Source organism: Gobio gobio (assembly GCF_949357685.1).
Source record: "Gobio gobio genome assembly, chromosome: 25".
Taxonomy (NCBI): domain Eukaryota; kingdom Metazoa; phylum Chordata; class Actinopteri; order Cypriniformes; family Gobionidae; genus Gobio; species Gobio gobio.
The window spans coordinates 8261259-8277901 of NC_137121.1; the positions used below are offsets into that span (position 1 = coordinate 8261259).

The 16643-nt window shown below is 43.9% G+C and overlaps 1 protein-coding gene across 1 annotated transcript in view; it reads right to left on the minus strand.

The window, feature by feature from the left end:
• LOC307121798 (beta-1,4 N-acetylgalactosaminyltransferase 2-like) overlaps window positions 1-13597 on the minus strand; it is a gene marked incomplete at both ends in the record, with an annotated part of 99413 nt that extends 85816 nt beyond the window's left edge. Inside the window, 2 exons of the mRNA XM_079809556.1 lie at window positions 13191-13502; window positions 13590-13597. Coding sequence (XP_079665682.1) covers window positions 13191-13502; window positions 13590-13597 — 320 coding nt within the window. The remainder of the gene's footprint in view (window positions 1-13190; window positions 13503-13589) is intronic.
• Between the last annotated feature and the right edge of the window lie 3046 nt (window positions 13598-16643).

Below are 16643 nucleotides of genomic sequence, written 5' to 3' on the forward strand. Positions count from 1 at the left end.
TCTCTGGAGTGGACCCAACCTGGTTCCAGGGGGGGAAGAACACAGCCAGAGACGACAGAGGGAGCTCTGTCGAGGGAAAGACACGGGGCTAGCCGAGTAGGGTAGCTGGTACCGTGGAAAATACACATATGGGGTAGCCTAGAGGGGACCGCAACATATGGAACCCAGCCTACACACACGTTCCACAAGCATACGGGTGCAGGCCTGGCATCAGACGGCCGCCACGTCTGACACCGGAGGGGTGACGGAGGAACTCACAGGGTTAGCCGATTTTCGGGGAACACGACTGGAGCAAATAGACGCACGTTTCCGGCCCAGAGGGCGGGAGTGGCGTATGCAAGCCGACACTTAGAACGGGCACTTAGCGCTGCTGGCCACTGGGGGCGAGAATGCGGGAAGATACCGGCTCTACACGGAGGCTATAAAATCTAGCGAACGTGTTAGGTGTCGCCCAGCCCGCAGCTCTATATATATCTGTCAGCGAGGCGCCTTGAGCCAACGCCCAGGAAGAAGCAACACTCCTTGTTGAGTGTGCTTGCAACCTGAACGGGCAAGGTACGTCTTGGGACCGGTAAGCCAAGACAATGGCATCCACTATCCAGTGGGCCAACCTCTGCTTGGAGACAGCCTTTCCCTTCTGCTGGCCTCCGTAACAGATGAAGAGCTGCTGTGAGGATCTGAAGCTCTGAGTCCGGTCAACGTAAGCGCGAAGAGCGCGGACGGGACATAACAAAGCTAGGGCTGGGTCTGCCTCCTCCGAAGGCAGCGCTTGCAGACCCTGAAGTGCTCTGAGCACCAGGGCTAAGTCCCAAGAGGGTATCGAGGTAGAACGAGGAGGATTTAGTCTCCTCGCACCTCTGAGGAACCTGACGATTAAGTCGTGCTTACCTAAGGATTTACCATCTACTGCATCGTGATACGCCGCTATTGCTGCGACGTACACTTTGAGGGTGGAGGGAGACAGCCTTCGATCCAACCCATCCTGCAGGAAGGAAAGCACAACGTTAATCGAACACTTTCGGGGGTCTTCCCGGCAGGAAGAGCACCACTCAACGAACAGGTTCCACTTCAGAGAGTAGAGGCGCCTTGTAGAGGGGAGCTCGTCGGCTGTCTGGTTCAGCGCACCTGGGATGTGAATGGCACGAAGTGACCTCACAAACTTCTGACTCCACAGGAGGAGATGGCGGGCAAGCCGGAGCATGCAACGGGAGCATAGACCACCCTGACGGTTGATGTACGCAACGGCCGCAGTGCTGTCCGAACGGACCAGTATGTGCTTGCCCCGAAGCGGTTTCTTGAACCGGGCCAGGGCAAGACGTACCGCCAGTAACTCTAGGCAATTGATATGCCAACGCAGTTGGGGCCCCGTCCACAGACCCGAAGCTGCGTGCCCGTTGTACGTGGCCCCCCAGCCCGTGGATGAGGCATCCGTGAAGACCACAGCATGCCTCGACACCTGTTCTAGGGACACTCCGGCCCGGAGAAACGAGGGGTCTGACCACGGGCTGAAGGTTTGGCGACAGTAAGGAGTAACTAGGACCCGGTACTGACCGCTCTGCCACGCCCATCTCGGGACTCGGTCGTGCAACCAGCGTTGAAGCGGTCTCATATGAAGCAATCCGAGCGGCGTTCCCGCGGCTGCAGATGCCATATGCCCCAGGAGCCTCTGAAATAATTTCAGTGGGACCGCTGTCCTGCCTTTGAACGTATTCAAGCAGTTCAACACTGACCGGACGCGCTCTGGAGTGAGGCGCGCTGTCCGGCTGACCGAATCCAGCTCCATACCGAGATAAGAGATCCTCTGCGCGGGGCAGAGTTTGCTCTTCTCTCGGTTGCCCCGAAGTCCCAACAGGCTGAGGTGACTGAGCACCATGTCCCTGTGTTCGCACAACTGCTCCCGAGACTGGGCGAGTATGAGCCAGTCGTCGAGATAGTTGAGTAAGCGAACGCCGCGTTCTCTGAGCGGAAACAATGGCTGCCTCGACGACCTTCGTGAAGACGCGAGGCGACAGGGACAGCCCGAAGGGCAAGACTTTGTACTGACATGCCCTCCCCTCGAACGCAAAGCGCAGGAACGGTCTGTGTCGAGGAAGGATAGAGACATGAAAGTACGCGTCCTTCAGGTCGATCGCTGCGAACCAATCTTGGGGACGGATGCATTGGAAAATGCGTTTCTGCGTTAACATTTTGAACGGAAGCTTGTGCAGGGCCCGATTCAGAATGCGCAAGTCCAAGATTGGCCTTAACCCACCCCCTTTCTTGGGTACAATGAAGTAGGGGCTGTAGAACCCCGACCTCATATCAGCAGGAGGAACCGGCTCGACCGCGCCCTTCGCCAGCAGGACATCGATCTCGGACCGCAAGACATGGGCATCGCTGCTCCGCACGGAGGTGAAGAGGATGCCCCTGTACGTGGGAGGCCGGCGTGCGAATTGAATCGCATAGCCGAGTCTGATGGTACGGATGAGCCAGCGAGACGGCCTGGGGAGACCTAGCCAGGCCCCCAGAGACCGAACTAGCGGGATCAACGGCACCACAGACGTACCCGGGGTGAGGCAGCGAGGTGGAGTATTCAGACCCGACTCGGGAGGCCCGGAGGCGGCCCGGAGTGTTGTCTGAATACTCCAGGTGGGGCAGAGAGTGGGTGAGAAGGCCCGGGGGCGTCCTCGGTGCCCACTCTGCTGCCCCCTGGCGAGGGGTGAGAGGGAAGGAAAGGAGTGGCAAGGCCCGGGGGCGTCGCGCACTGCCAACCTGTCCCTCTCGGGGCTCAGGGAGGGAGGAAACTGCTCTTTTATTGAGAATGTGGGTACCGCTGGACCCCGGAGGGCCAGCGGCAGGATGTTCTGTGTACCGGTCTGGACATTCCCCCCCCGGTCCTCCTCCCCTGGAGCAGCTCCTCTTCTCCCTGGGCTCCCCGCTCCCCTGGGCGGCACCCTTACGGCCGGCACCCTGCTTCCCCGATGGTGAAGGCTGCTGCTTGGGTTTAGCAGGGGCGGAGGCGGCCGCAGGGGGACGCCCTCGGCGACGAGCAGGCGGAGGTGCAGCCGGCGACGAGCAGGCGGAGGTGCAGCCGGCGACTGGGTGGAGGCAGCAGCAGGTCGCCGGGGCAGGATGTTCTTGATGGCCTCCGTCTGCTTCTGTGCCACCGAGAACTGCTGGGCGAAGCTCTCGATGGCGTCGCCGAAGAGGCCGGCCTGGCAGACAGGGGCGTTGAGGAACCGCACCTTGTCGGTCTCACGCATATCCGCCAGGTTCAGCCATAGGTGGCGTTCCTGGACCACCAGAGTGGACATCGCCCGACCCAGGGTGCGTGCGGCAACATTCGTCGCCCGGAGGGCGAGGTCCGTTGCGGTACGCAGTTCCTGCATAACCCCTGGGTCGGAACTACCCTCGTGCAATTCCTTGAGCGCTTTGGCCTGGTAGACCTGCAGGAGCGCCATGGCATGCAGAGAAGACGCGGCTTCTCCACAGGCTGTGTAGGTCTTGCCCGTTAGGCTGGACGAGAACCTACACGCCCGGGAGGGGAGACGTGGATGGCCCCGCCAGTCGGAGCCAGTTTTAGGACACAGTTGCATCGCAACCGACCGTTCCACTGGAGGGACCTCCACGTAACCCTTAGCCGCGCCTCCATCAAGGGTAGTGAGGACGGAGGAACTCGCTGATCATGAACGAGCGCTGTAGGGCGCCGTCCACGACTTCGTGAGCTCCTGATGCACTTCCGGAAAGAAAGGCACTGGGGCGGGGCACTGAGAACCAGTACGGGCCGTCCCGAGATACCAATCGTCCAGCCGCGAGGGTTCGGGACACGGTGGAGGGTTCCACTCGAGCCCGACACTCGCGGCAGCCCGGGAAAGCATAGCCGTGAGCTCTGGATCAGACTCGGGCAATGGTGCCACACCCGAAGGGGGCAACGCAGCCGAATCTTCATCTCCAGAGTCCATTAGCTCGTCCCCCGATGCAGCTATCGATAACATGTCCTCAGCAGGAGCCCCGAAAGAAACGGGCGGCCCCCCATGGGAAGGACCACCGCGATCTTCCGGGAACTGCGCCGGCGAAGTGGAGGTGGGAGGGGCCCGAGCAGCCTGTTGACTGGGCGGGGGTGCCCTGACCATCACCCTCAGATCTCCACCAAAGGCATCAGCCAAAGTAGCCGCCCTCTGCTTTGCAGCGGGAGGACCACTAGATCGGGGGATGCGCAATGGGACTCCACCCCTTTTGAGGTACTGGAGCCTAGACCGTAGCACTGCGATGGTCATGTTCGCGCAGTGCGAACATGACTCATCCACGAAAGCCGCCTCTGCGTGCTGAACGCCCAAACACGAGAGACAGCGATCGTGTCCGTCAACTGGGGACAGAAACCGACGGCATCCAGAAACACACGGTTTGAATGACATCTTGAAAAAGACGCAGGGTCAAACCGTGTTGCTCTTTTAGTGAGAGAAGAAAAGAACCGCTCCGACAGTGCCGAGGCACACAGGGGAAATGGCCGCGGCTCACAGCGGTTCAAAGGTGCAAGCCCGCTGTGAGCACTCAACGGGAAAACGCCCAGCGAGCTGTGGAAACAGTTGAAAGATATGAAAGATGAAAGATAAAAGTCGTTTTATCACTACGAGTGACAAAGCCGTTTCTGCAACAGCAATGTATACGCCAGCGTCCGAGAGATGCCGTGCGGAGGGTTGGTTTTGACCCGTTCCTCAAAAGTGTCTCACATTGGCAGGTGCTGATTGAAAACATCCAGATCAGATGAAGTCAATCCGGTTTGTTTCGAATGAGGTCTGTGGTTAAACTATTTCCTAATAAACCTGCTTAAAGTAAACTTAAATATGAGCTGCTTGTTCGTCTAGATTCCTGCTCTGTTCATTTTGAACATTCTTGTTAAAAACACTATTACAAATGTCACAAGACATCAACAGGAGATCCACGTTGCACATTTCATCATTTTCAGTCACGAATGGAGTTAAGACCTGGAGGGCAAAACATCCTCAGGCCTCTCAGTTTTCCATCTCAAAAGAAGAAAGCAGATGAATTCAGAATATAAATGCAACACCAAGTTTCTCATTAAAGGGGTCATGAATTGAGAAATCAACTTTCGATTGAGCCTTTGATATATGAAAGTTCATCGTGATATAAGAATATCCTGTAAGTTTCGGAGCTGAAAACTTCCTTGTTAGTCAAAGACAGGGTTCCCACGCTTCTTGAAAGTACTTACATTTCAGACACATGGATTCAAGGCCTGGAAAGTACTTGAAAACAAATAAAGGTCCTTGAAAGTGCTTGAATAAAATTTGAAATAAATTTTGTTTAGAATGGTGTTATTTGTTGCTTATGTTCGGGGGGGGGCTTGAACCGATGGGGAGCAGTACATGAAAATGAAAAGTTGCGATTTTCTAGGCCGATATGGCTAGCCTAGGAACTATTCTCTCATTCCTGCGTAATAATCAAGGAACTTTACTGCCGTACCATGGGTGCAGCGGAGCAATGATATTACACAGTAGTTTTTAGTTGTTTTTTTTTACAGTGCTGTTAACAAGTCCTCGCTCTTGCAGGTTTGCGCTCTACAACATCAGGAGGATCAGACCGTTCCTAACAGAACACGCAACACAGCTTCTTGTCCAGGCCCTGGTTATTTCTAGACTTGACTACTGCAATGCGCTTCTGGCTGGACTCCCCTCTTGTGCGATCCAAACACTTCGAATGATCCAGAATGCAGCGGCACGTCTGGTCTTCAACGAGCCCAAAAGGACCCACGTCACACCACTCTTCATCTCTCTGCACTGGCTACCACTCGCTGCTCGCATCAAGTTTAAGTCGCTGACGCTTGCCTACAGAGCCACCACGCGCTCAGCTCCTGCATACTTTGACTCGATTCTACGTCGCCACACCCCCACCAGAAGCCTTCGTTCAGCTAAGGAGCGAAGGCTTGTGGTACCATCACAGAGAGGCAAAAAATCCCTCTCCAGAACATTTTCATTCAACGTTCCCAGCTGGTGGAACGATCTGCCTACCGCCATCCGAAATGTGGATTCATTGACAACATTCAAAAGTCAACTAAAAACTCATCTCTTCCGTGAGCACTTAACCTCCTAAAAAAAAAAAAAAAAAAAAAAAAAAACTTTCCTTTCCTCTTTTCCTCCTCTTTCCTTCCCTACTCTAACCTGTGCTACACTGAGAAATGTACACGGACCAAGTATTTCAGGCACTTGTTGCGCTCACTCGACTCTTCACGACCAATCGCTTATTGTTCCCCCAAGTTGTAAGTCGCTTTGGATAAAAGCGTCTGCTAAATACATAAATGTAAATGTAAATGTAAATGTCCTCTTTACCAAAAAATAGCTACTCCAGGACAGTTCAGTTCATTGTAATAATATAATATATTATAAAAAAAAATTTGCAGTTACACTGAGATGGATTTTAATGTGTTTTTGTAGTCAATTATTGGCAAGAGGCAGCATTAAACCATCAAACTTAAATGTTTGTTTGTTTATTGCTTATGAATTTCTATATCAGGGGTTTTCAAACTTTAATGGCACAGATCCCTAAAATATCCCTGGTGAGAAACTATATTATATCATTTTAAATGCTTCAATTTGTTTTGTTTTTTAAAAACTGAAGAAAATAAATAGATCTAGCTAAATATGTTCAAGGGAACATGTGAACTCTTTTATAGTTACGTAAACATCCCTGAAACCCAAAACACTCATTTAAACTGACGTGTGTTACTGGGGTGTTCTTGCACGCTACACTTGTGGTGGGTGTGTAAGTGTAAATGTCTGTTTTGTTACCATGCTTGCCCATCCTCTATTATTTCCACCACCTAATTAAGCCACTCTTCTTTAAAACATGATGACGTTTAAATTCACATGTCTTTGCATTTCACGTTGCCTCTCATTTTGAGCAATTTGGACCGCAAACATGACTCACTGTCGCTCACGCGCAACTTCATTCTCTTCCTATGAAAGACCGGTTCATTCACCGGTTCTAACACTATAGCGATACTGTAGAGGTTTATAGAGCAGCTTAGAGGGAACATTGATCATCACACTTTAAGCGCTTTTTTTCACATTTAGCGTTTTAGATTGTCCCACTGTTTTTAGAGATTGAAATACTGCAGCAGGTGATTTTATTTAGTTCATTTTTGTTTTTCTTCTTTGAGATTCTTCTTTATTTGATCAGCCCGAGGATGTTTTGCCCTCCAGGTCTTCATGCCATTGGTGACTGAAAAATATGAAATTGTGTAACCTGATTTAGTGTTTTTCAAAAGAAAGTTGGAATGTTTACAATGAACCGAGAGCAGGAATCTAGACCAACAAGCAGCTCATATTTAAATTTACTTTAAAGGATTTGTTCACTTCAAAGTGAAAATTTCATGATAATTTACCTTCAAAAAAATAATTTGTTGAATTTACTTAAAAAAGTGGAGTCAAGTGGTTCCACACAACTATATTGAGTCATTTTTACAAATAACAATTTAGTTATATGAACAAAAGAAAGGCAAGTAAAGCTGACTAAATTTCTTTAAAGGGGGGGGGAAACACTCAGTTTCAGTCAGTCTCATGTCAATCTTGAGTACCTATAGAGTAGCACTGCATCCTGCATATCTCCGAAAAGTCTTTATTTTTATTATAATTATAAAAGAAAGATGCGCTGTTCCGAGTCTTTCCGGAAAAAGCCGTGCGGCTGGGGGCGTATCGTGTGGGCGGAGCTAAAGAATGTCGAGCGCGCGCCGCTGTTACTGTGTTGAGTGCGTCTGAAAGCTGCGTCATCCCTAAAAGCGGGGAAAAACTTTATTCAACATAAAAAATGGCTTTTAAACAGATACAGCCATACATCTATGATCCGGAATCAGACCCAGAGGCTGAAGTTGAACAGGAGCAGCAGCAAAAACGACTAGAGCAGGACGTCAACTATGTGGTATAAGTTACACTAACTATATAATATGTTTAGCGGCTTGTGTTATTTAGAACACCATGTCAAGCGAGAGTGTTACAATGTGTGTGTGTGTGTGTGTTTACGCGTGGTTTGTGAAGACATGATTTGTAGTAAGCGGACTGGTTTTGCGCGTCAGGCTAGTGTTTACATAGAAAGACATGGAATAGTAGCGCATTTGAATGAAGAACCGCGCTTATTTAGTTCAACATATTTCCCCATTCTTTGTGTATTGTTGTTTGGAGTGCTTTTACAATACACAAACATACACATATAGTGGCCAGCTAAACAAATGTACACGCACTATACATCGCATGCTCCATTGATCAATACGTGATCATGTTTGGGCTACTTGATGGGCATAGGCAAAAACAGACATTTGAAGCAGTCAAACCTGCGGTTCCAACGTTGGGACCTTTATCGTTGGGACCGCTCCATCCTTCAGTATTAGGCGATCTGAAAATCCGGCGTCGAACTGGGCCTTGTTTATAAAACAATCGGCACCGAAATGCAGGGAACAGACATAAATATTTGCGCAACTCAGTTGTTGATCCGGAAAAGCAAATTCCATCTGTACGAGCCAGCGCTTTGATGGGCGTAGCCTATTGCTTTCACGCTCTCTCTCTCTCTCTCTCTCGCGCGCGCGCTCTTCCGGTAGAATTGTCCGTACGGCCCATACAAGGAAATTCCGCCCTGTTGACGTCAAGCGGACCCATGATCGAAAAAAACTTTCCGAAACTTATGACTAACAGGAAGTACTAATTTTGGCAAAGAAATACTCCCATCAAACGTCCACCTTAGCTTATGAAACGGTGTCCATGTTTAGCATGGGAATCCATGTCTTTAACAGTGCCAAAAATTCAGTATGCATGAAACAGCATTTCACCCCCCCTTTTAAGTAAATACAAACCATTTGAATTTGTCACTGTTACATAATATTTATATGTGCAGTTTACTTAATAATGTTATGTTAAATTTATAAAAGTTAATTTTTTTAGGTGAACACATTTATTGATTTAATTTACCTTATTAAATTAACTACTTGCTCTACAAGTGTAAGTGGAAAACTGCACATAACACTAACATAAACTAACAACATCTTTCCCTTTACTGAAAAAGAGAAAATAACACTTTAATCCCTAAATTTACTCTCCTAATGCAGTCCCTTGCAAAGCCATCAGTCAACGCATCAAATGGTTATGTTTTTACTGGTGTTCCACTTTCCAACTTTCCTACTTTGGACTCACAGTCTTTGTGCAACATTGTCTCAAGTATGAAAGCAAGCACTTCTGTTGTTGACCCCATACCAACTAGTTTGTTTAAGTCATGTTTTGAATCTCTCTGTCCTGCTGTACTGAGTATAGTCAATGATTCTCTGAGTACTGGTGTGGTACCAGCTGCACTTAAAATTGCTGCTGTTACCCCAGTACCAAAGACAAATAATGCTGATTTTGAGAACCTTACAAATTTTAGACCCATCTCTAACCTTCCTTTTCTTTCTAAAGAAACGTTAACGGACTATTTGAGCCCCTTCAGTCTGGTTTCCGTAAGTTGCACAGTGCTGAAACAGCACTGGTAAGGGTTTTAAATGATTTGTTAATTGCCTCAGATTCTGGTTATATATCTATATTGATTCTACTCGATCTCAGTGCGGCATTCGACACCATTGATCATTGTACTTTACTCTCACTTCTTGAGCATGTTTTTGGTGTCTCTGAGATTGCTTTGAATTGGTTCAAGTCTTATCTCTCCGACCATAAACAATTTGTTGTATTGGGGGGTTCAAGATCTGAAGTCGGGGTTGTGAAATCGGGTGTTCCTCAAGGATCAATACTTGGTCCATTACTCTTTAGTCTGTATATATTTCCACTAGGTCAGCTTTTAAGGTCGCTTGGTCTTAACTTTCATTTTTATGCTGATGATACGCAGATATATGTACACTCAAAATCTGATGTAAATGTTGAGATTTCAACTCTCAAAGTATCTCTTAGGTAAAGAAGTGGATGTCTGAGAACTTTCTTTGCCTAAACAGTGATAAGACCGAAGTCATGCTGATTGGTTCACCACATCAGTTACGTAGAATGGAGCTGCCATCCTTACAGGTGGGTGACTCCATTGTACAGTTTAAAGACAAGTTAAAAAATCTGGGGGTGATACTTGATCCCAACCTAACGTTCGACTTACAGGTTAGAAACACTATTAAAGTATCTTTCTTTCACCTCAGAAATATCGCCAGATTGCGCCCAATGTTAACTTTTGTGGCAGAAAAGCTAATTAACACATTTGTCTTTTCGCGCATTGATTATTGTAACTCCTTGCTGGCTGGAATTTCAAAGACAAATCTCAACAAATTACAGTTGGTACAAAATTCCGCTGCACGCATCTTAACTGGAGCCAGTGTAAGAGAGCATCTTACACCTATTCTTAAATCACTGCACTGGCTGCCAGTTAAATTCCGTATTGATTTTAAAGTATTACTTCTGACCTACAAAGCACTAAACAATTTGGCACCACAATATTTGACTGACCTTTTGACACCATACACCCCAGTTCGTAATCTTAGATCCATCAATGCAGGTCTTTTATCGGTCCCTGTAACTCGGTCCCTAGGGCTTTTTCGAATCTTGCACCTAAACTCTGGAATTCCTTGCCTGTAGAGTTACGAAATGCAAATTCCTTGCACATTTTTAAATCCAGCTTAAAAACATTCTTGTTTAGGGAAGCGTTTATGTAATTTTATTTTAAGTTGTTTTTAGTTGTATTATATTTTCTTTTTGTACTATTTATTTTTCATATATATGTGTGTATGTTTATGTATGTATGTGTATGTACATGTATGTGTATGTGTGCATATATGTGTATGTATATATATATATATATATATATATATTGTTATATTCTGTTGTGATTTTATGTTCTTATGTACAGCGCTTTGAGAAGTTGCCTTTAAAGGCGCTATAAAATAACGTTATTATTATTATTATTATCATTAACTACAGATCCACTGCCCAGTTTGTTTGTTTCACTCAGCAATGTTAAGTTGACCGAACAAACACTTATTAAATAAAGCTGACAATACTCATTTTTAGTAGAAACAACTCAGTAAATCTAAGTAAATTTAGTTACATGAGTTTTTTTAAGTAATGTGAACAAGGATGATTTGAGTGCAACTAACAACAGTGAAAGTTAATTATGTCTGTCTTTCTTCAGTCGAAAAGAAATTAAGTTTTTTGAGGAAAACATTCCAGGATTTTTCTCCATATAATGGAATTCAAATGCAACCAACCGGGTTTAAGGTCCAAATCAATACGGTTTCAAAGGGCTTTGAATGGCTTCAGAGTATGGAGACAGATTAGTCTCATTAATAATTCACGCAAAAAACAAGATGCACACAGTAGCCAATTTCACATGCATAAAACCAAATGCAAAACACAATTCGTAGATTTACAACTGTGCACAAAAACTTCTGAATGTTTAAAATGTACACGCTCATCCTGTAATGTGAATGTGCAAATCGTCATTCACGTGTGAATTGCTTTGGATTTGTGCGTGTGTGTTTTTGAGACTTTCCTGGCAGGACTCTCCTCCCACCCGGATCAGTCGAACGCTTTAGCCAATCAGATTTAAGCTTATCAATCGGCCAATCATTATCGCGTGGGTAGTTACGGATAGAAGTTACAGATCAGTTGAAGTGATAGTTTCTTAACTGCTTTGTGAAAATAAACATTTATGTAGCCTATTGATGGAATCTTATGTTTACTTCATAAAGAATTATTCATATGCATACCATACAATGCTAGGATTGTCTCCATAGAAAGCATAACAATGGTTTGAATGATGAGAGATGGTGTATATAAATAGACTATTATGAAAAGTATAAAGTTTTTGGATATTTTTCACTTGGTCTTGTTCTATTATTTAATTAGGAAAGAGCAGTCACAGCAGTGTGTTTGTACCTGAATGTCATGTCCACCACACATTCAACTGATGATGATCATTTATGGAATGAAGTGCATACATTGGAGACCATGTACGTTTCATCTATGCTTTGTTTTAAGCTGCATGTATACAGTTTTATTGTTTCAGATTTACAAGACAGATGATGTATGAAGTTGCAGAGACAACCAGTACCTTGACCTTACCATTCCTACTGTAATTCTTTCAAAACACTCATGTTGCAAGCCATTTTGACTGTTGTTTCAACAAGAGGTTTAAAGTCATGCATTGTTACTGTATTAATGTACACACTCAAGGAATAAAGCCCTGCTATGCATTATTAAACGTTCTTTAAAAATCAGAAGAACTGATTTCCTTCTACCTGACCACCAACCTGATGGAGAGAGAGAGAATGAATGAATAATAACTACAAAACAGAACTTCAAAATCCGTCTAGGTCTTTCGCAAACATAAAAATAAGATTGAAATTAATACACCTTCAAAAGTTTGGGGTCAGTACAAAAAAAAAATTCCTAAAGAAGTTACTAATTTAATTTAACAAGGACACATTAAATTGATCAAAAGTCACCGAAAATGTTGTGTTGGTGGTTGTAGAAACGAGCCCGAAGAAGATGATGATGGTAATCAGATAACGTTTAATCAATGTAACTGGGTATTCCATTAAAACAGAGTAAACACAACAAATACAAAACTGACGACACATAACAAGTCCAAACTAACGTGATTGTGACAGAACACCTCCTTCCGGTAGGCGCGACTTTGTGCCGTGGAGAAGAGGAGGCGAAGAGGATGAGGGGATGGCAAATGGATGGTTAAGGGGCCTGGCGAAGGGATAGCAAAGACAGGCAGGAGAAGGTTCTGGAGGTGGACGGATGACTGGGAGGAAGGCAAACAACAAAGTCCAGGGTGGTGATGATGGTGGAGTGAGCCAAGGGATGGACTTGAGCAGGGGGTAATGGCTCTTCCAGGCCAAAGCCAGGGGACTGCCCCACGGCGGTGTTGATGGAGGTGCGTACCCTGTGTGGGTCCTAACGCCCCAGTATAGTGATGGGGACACTATACTGTAACAAGCACTGTCCTTCAGATGAGACGTAAAACCGAGGTCCTGACTATCTGTGGTCATTAAAAATCTCTGGATGCTGCCCATTGTTGGTTGTTGAGGAGATTCCCCCCTTCCATATGTAAAGTGCTTTGAGTACCCAGAAAAGCGCTATATAGAAATGTAACAAATTATTAGAGACAATGACTGTGAGGATGGAGCCCACCACACAGCCGATGAGCCGGGGAAGTGGAGAGATGGAGAAGACCTCCTGAGAGTGAGGGTCCAGAGGTCTGAGGACGAGTTAGAGCGACTGAGGGCGGAGCCTGAGGTAGGGTACAGCAAGCCGCAGCCGAAGGGGTAGAGGACCAGAGAGCAGCAGACATTCTGCAGTGGAGCTGACGCGTTGTCTGACCCAAGTGGAGCCAACATGCCGAGGGAGTCCGGCGAGGCCGAATGGCCAATGGTCCACTCTGAGGTCCAGGGCAGAGGGTCGAGGCAGATCGTAGGGCATTGAGGCTGGGGCAGAGCCTCGGGCTCCTCATTAGAGGATGGATACCCGACCCGAGCTCGACGGGACCTGAAATTTAAAACAGCTTATGTAGGTAGCCAATGGGCCTTTTTAACTTGATGTTTTTGTGATTAAAATAAATTAAAAAAATATTACCTTACCATTTGTCTTCCTGTGCGCGGAAATTTGTTTATGTAGCTGTGACAACGCGCAACTAGCGCAACACGTGCGTGCATATTATTAGGCTACATGTGGCTGGCAGCGCAACTTCAGCGCTGCTGGCAGGACAATCGAGCAGAGCAGGCACGTGCAGAGGGGGGGGGCTTTGGGTGCTCGAGCCCCTGCCCCTTTTTCAAAATGAATCAAAAGTGCCCCTCTCAGACAGATATCAATGATAATATTGTGGTCAATAAAACTAAATAAATGTGATTATTATAACATGACAATGCTTACAATAGTAACGAATGGCTCAAAAGTCGGACAATTTCTGTTGAGGCGTTGGCGTAACGTGTTGCTATGGGTTGCGTGCGCTTTGATTGACTGCTGATTTTCCTCTGTTCGGAAGCGGCTCTCGAGCCAAATATGGTCCTTTCAGAGAGTGTGTGGCCTCACGGGAAAAAAGTAAACCAATATTTTTTTTTTCATCCATAATCAGAGCTAATATGTTGATTTAATTACAAAGCTATATATTAGCTATATATTTTAAAGTATTACACAATTCACCAATGCCCGTTTGTCATGTATAGGCTATACACCAACCAATCGTGATCTGGCAAAGCAAGTTCAAATTCCATTGGGCGATGTGAAGTGGTAATTTTCTGTTCTTATTCATAAATCGGTTGAAAATTACATGGACAGACGAACTAACGTTTGTGGAACAATTTCCTGCGGTTTGGCTCATTTTATAAATTGCATCACTGACAAAATGGATTTTAACAGACAACAAACAAATTCCTGCACAAAACCACAGCAGCAAAAGTCGCATTAATGGTAAGTAGTGTTAAATTCACTTGTATTTATGTAGCCTATATTGATACATCGTTTACTATTTCATGAAACTATCAAAGTTAACAAAACCCAAGTGCCACCGGCACCTAGGCTACAGGCCTATTAGGCTATGTGCAGTGTAGACTGGCGAAATGTGAAAGGACTTTATTATACTATTTTTGAATATTATGCAGCATTATGAAATAAGTCTCTTATGTTCATCAAGCCTGCATTTATTTGATAAAAAACAGCAATATTGCGAAATATATTAAAATAATGGTTTTCTATTTTAAAATAATTTAAAATATAATTTATTCCTGTGATCACAGCTGGATTTTCAGCATCATTACTCCACTCTTCAGTGTCACATGATCATTCAGAAATCATTTTAATATGAGGATATACAATGATGGAAACTGTGATACTCTTTTCAAGATTCTTTGATTAATAAAAAGTTAAAAAGAACACAATGTAATAATATTTCACAATATTAGGCTACTGTTTTTTCTGTATTTTTGATTAAATAAATGTAGGCTTGATGAGCATAAGGATATATAAACATATATATATATATATATATATATATATATATATATATATATATATATATATATATATATATATATATACATACTATTATTATATATATCGTTATTAACAAAGCGAATAAGCAAATTACATGATACACCCGCATACCATGAATTTCCATCATTACCGGCATTACCATTTTTAATGAAAACTCAACTACAAAAAAATTGTAGGCCTACAATAAAAAAAAACCTACATATATTAAACTTTTATTTAAAAAAAACGGATGACACAAAATACTCACATTAATAAATAAAAAATCTTTGGAAATTCCTCTTTAAAACGAATGTTCAGTTTGTGGTTCACTATTATTTGATTGAAAACAACAACAATAAAACAAAGACAAACATTAAACAAATCAATATTTTTTATTAACAAAAGTTATCTTGCGCTTGCCTCCGCTATCGTCCTGTCAGTCATCTCCTCGCTCGCGGATCTGATTACAGTTACAGTAAAATTTAAAATCACCATCATCGCTACCCACCCTCTGCCGATATGTATTAGGCCTACCTACACTAGTTCTGGGAAAGAAAAAAACGAAAAATCTTTGTCTCAATAGACGCTTATTACAATAAAAAATAGTTTAATTATTGAACATTCGAGAGAAAGAAAGTAAAAAGGAAGAGAAAGAGCAATCATTTGACAGTCAAAATCAAAATGAAGTTTAAAATAAAGCGGTTAAATACAAGCTTTTTCTTATGGTCTTAATTGAATAGGAAATTAAAGATTATTAATAAATATTAATCTATATACTATTATGAAATATTTGATATATTGTTAAGCTAAATCGCCCAGACCATTTAAACCTAAAGAAAACACAGTGTCCTCTCTGAAACATTATTGAATGATGATCGATACAAGACACCTAAAAGCAAAATGGATTTGTGATAAATTTTAGTAAAGAACACTGTAAAAAAAAGCAGGTCCCCAATTGAACATTTTCTAGTGAGCGATCACATCTAAATTTTTCAGTTGGCCAAATTGAATTAATGTGAATTGATGCAATTTAATTAAATTAAAATTCAAGAAATTAAATTTGGCCAACTGAAAATTGTAGATGTGATCGCTCACTAGAAAATTTTCAATTGGGCACCTGATTTTTTTTTACAGTGAATGTATTACTGTATGTAATCATAAAAGGTAAAAAATATCTCACTCCATGCTGTGAAGGTTTAAAATATGAACAGTATGTAAGAGTTAATCAACCAATAATTAAATAATATAATTTAACATTGGATTTCTTTTAATTTACCCTTAACATTGTTTTCTGCTCACAATAATTGTAAAAAACAAAATGTCACTTTCTCAGGAGGAGCCATTCTTAAATATTTTGGTGGTCGTGGAGAAACATTTCAGGAGGCTGACACCAGAGATGACACAAGTAAATATTTCCCACTGCCTTTCTTTTGAATAGTTTTGTGCGCAACTTCAACATAGCTAATTTTCCTCTTGCCAATAAAAAATTTAGTTTTATAATCATAATTCACTATGTTGTCTAATTGTACTTTAATATTAATTTAAAATTAATGTGTTTTATCTACTCTGCATACTGTATTTATTATTAATTATATTATAATCTCAACAGCTGGAGGAGGTGACTCTACTGCTGCTTCAGTAGAGCATAGCGAGCCGCAT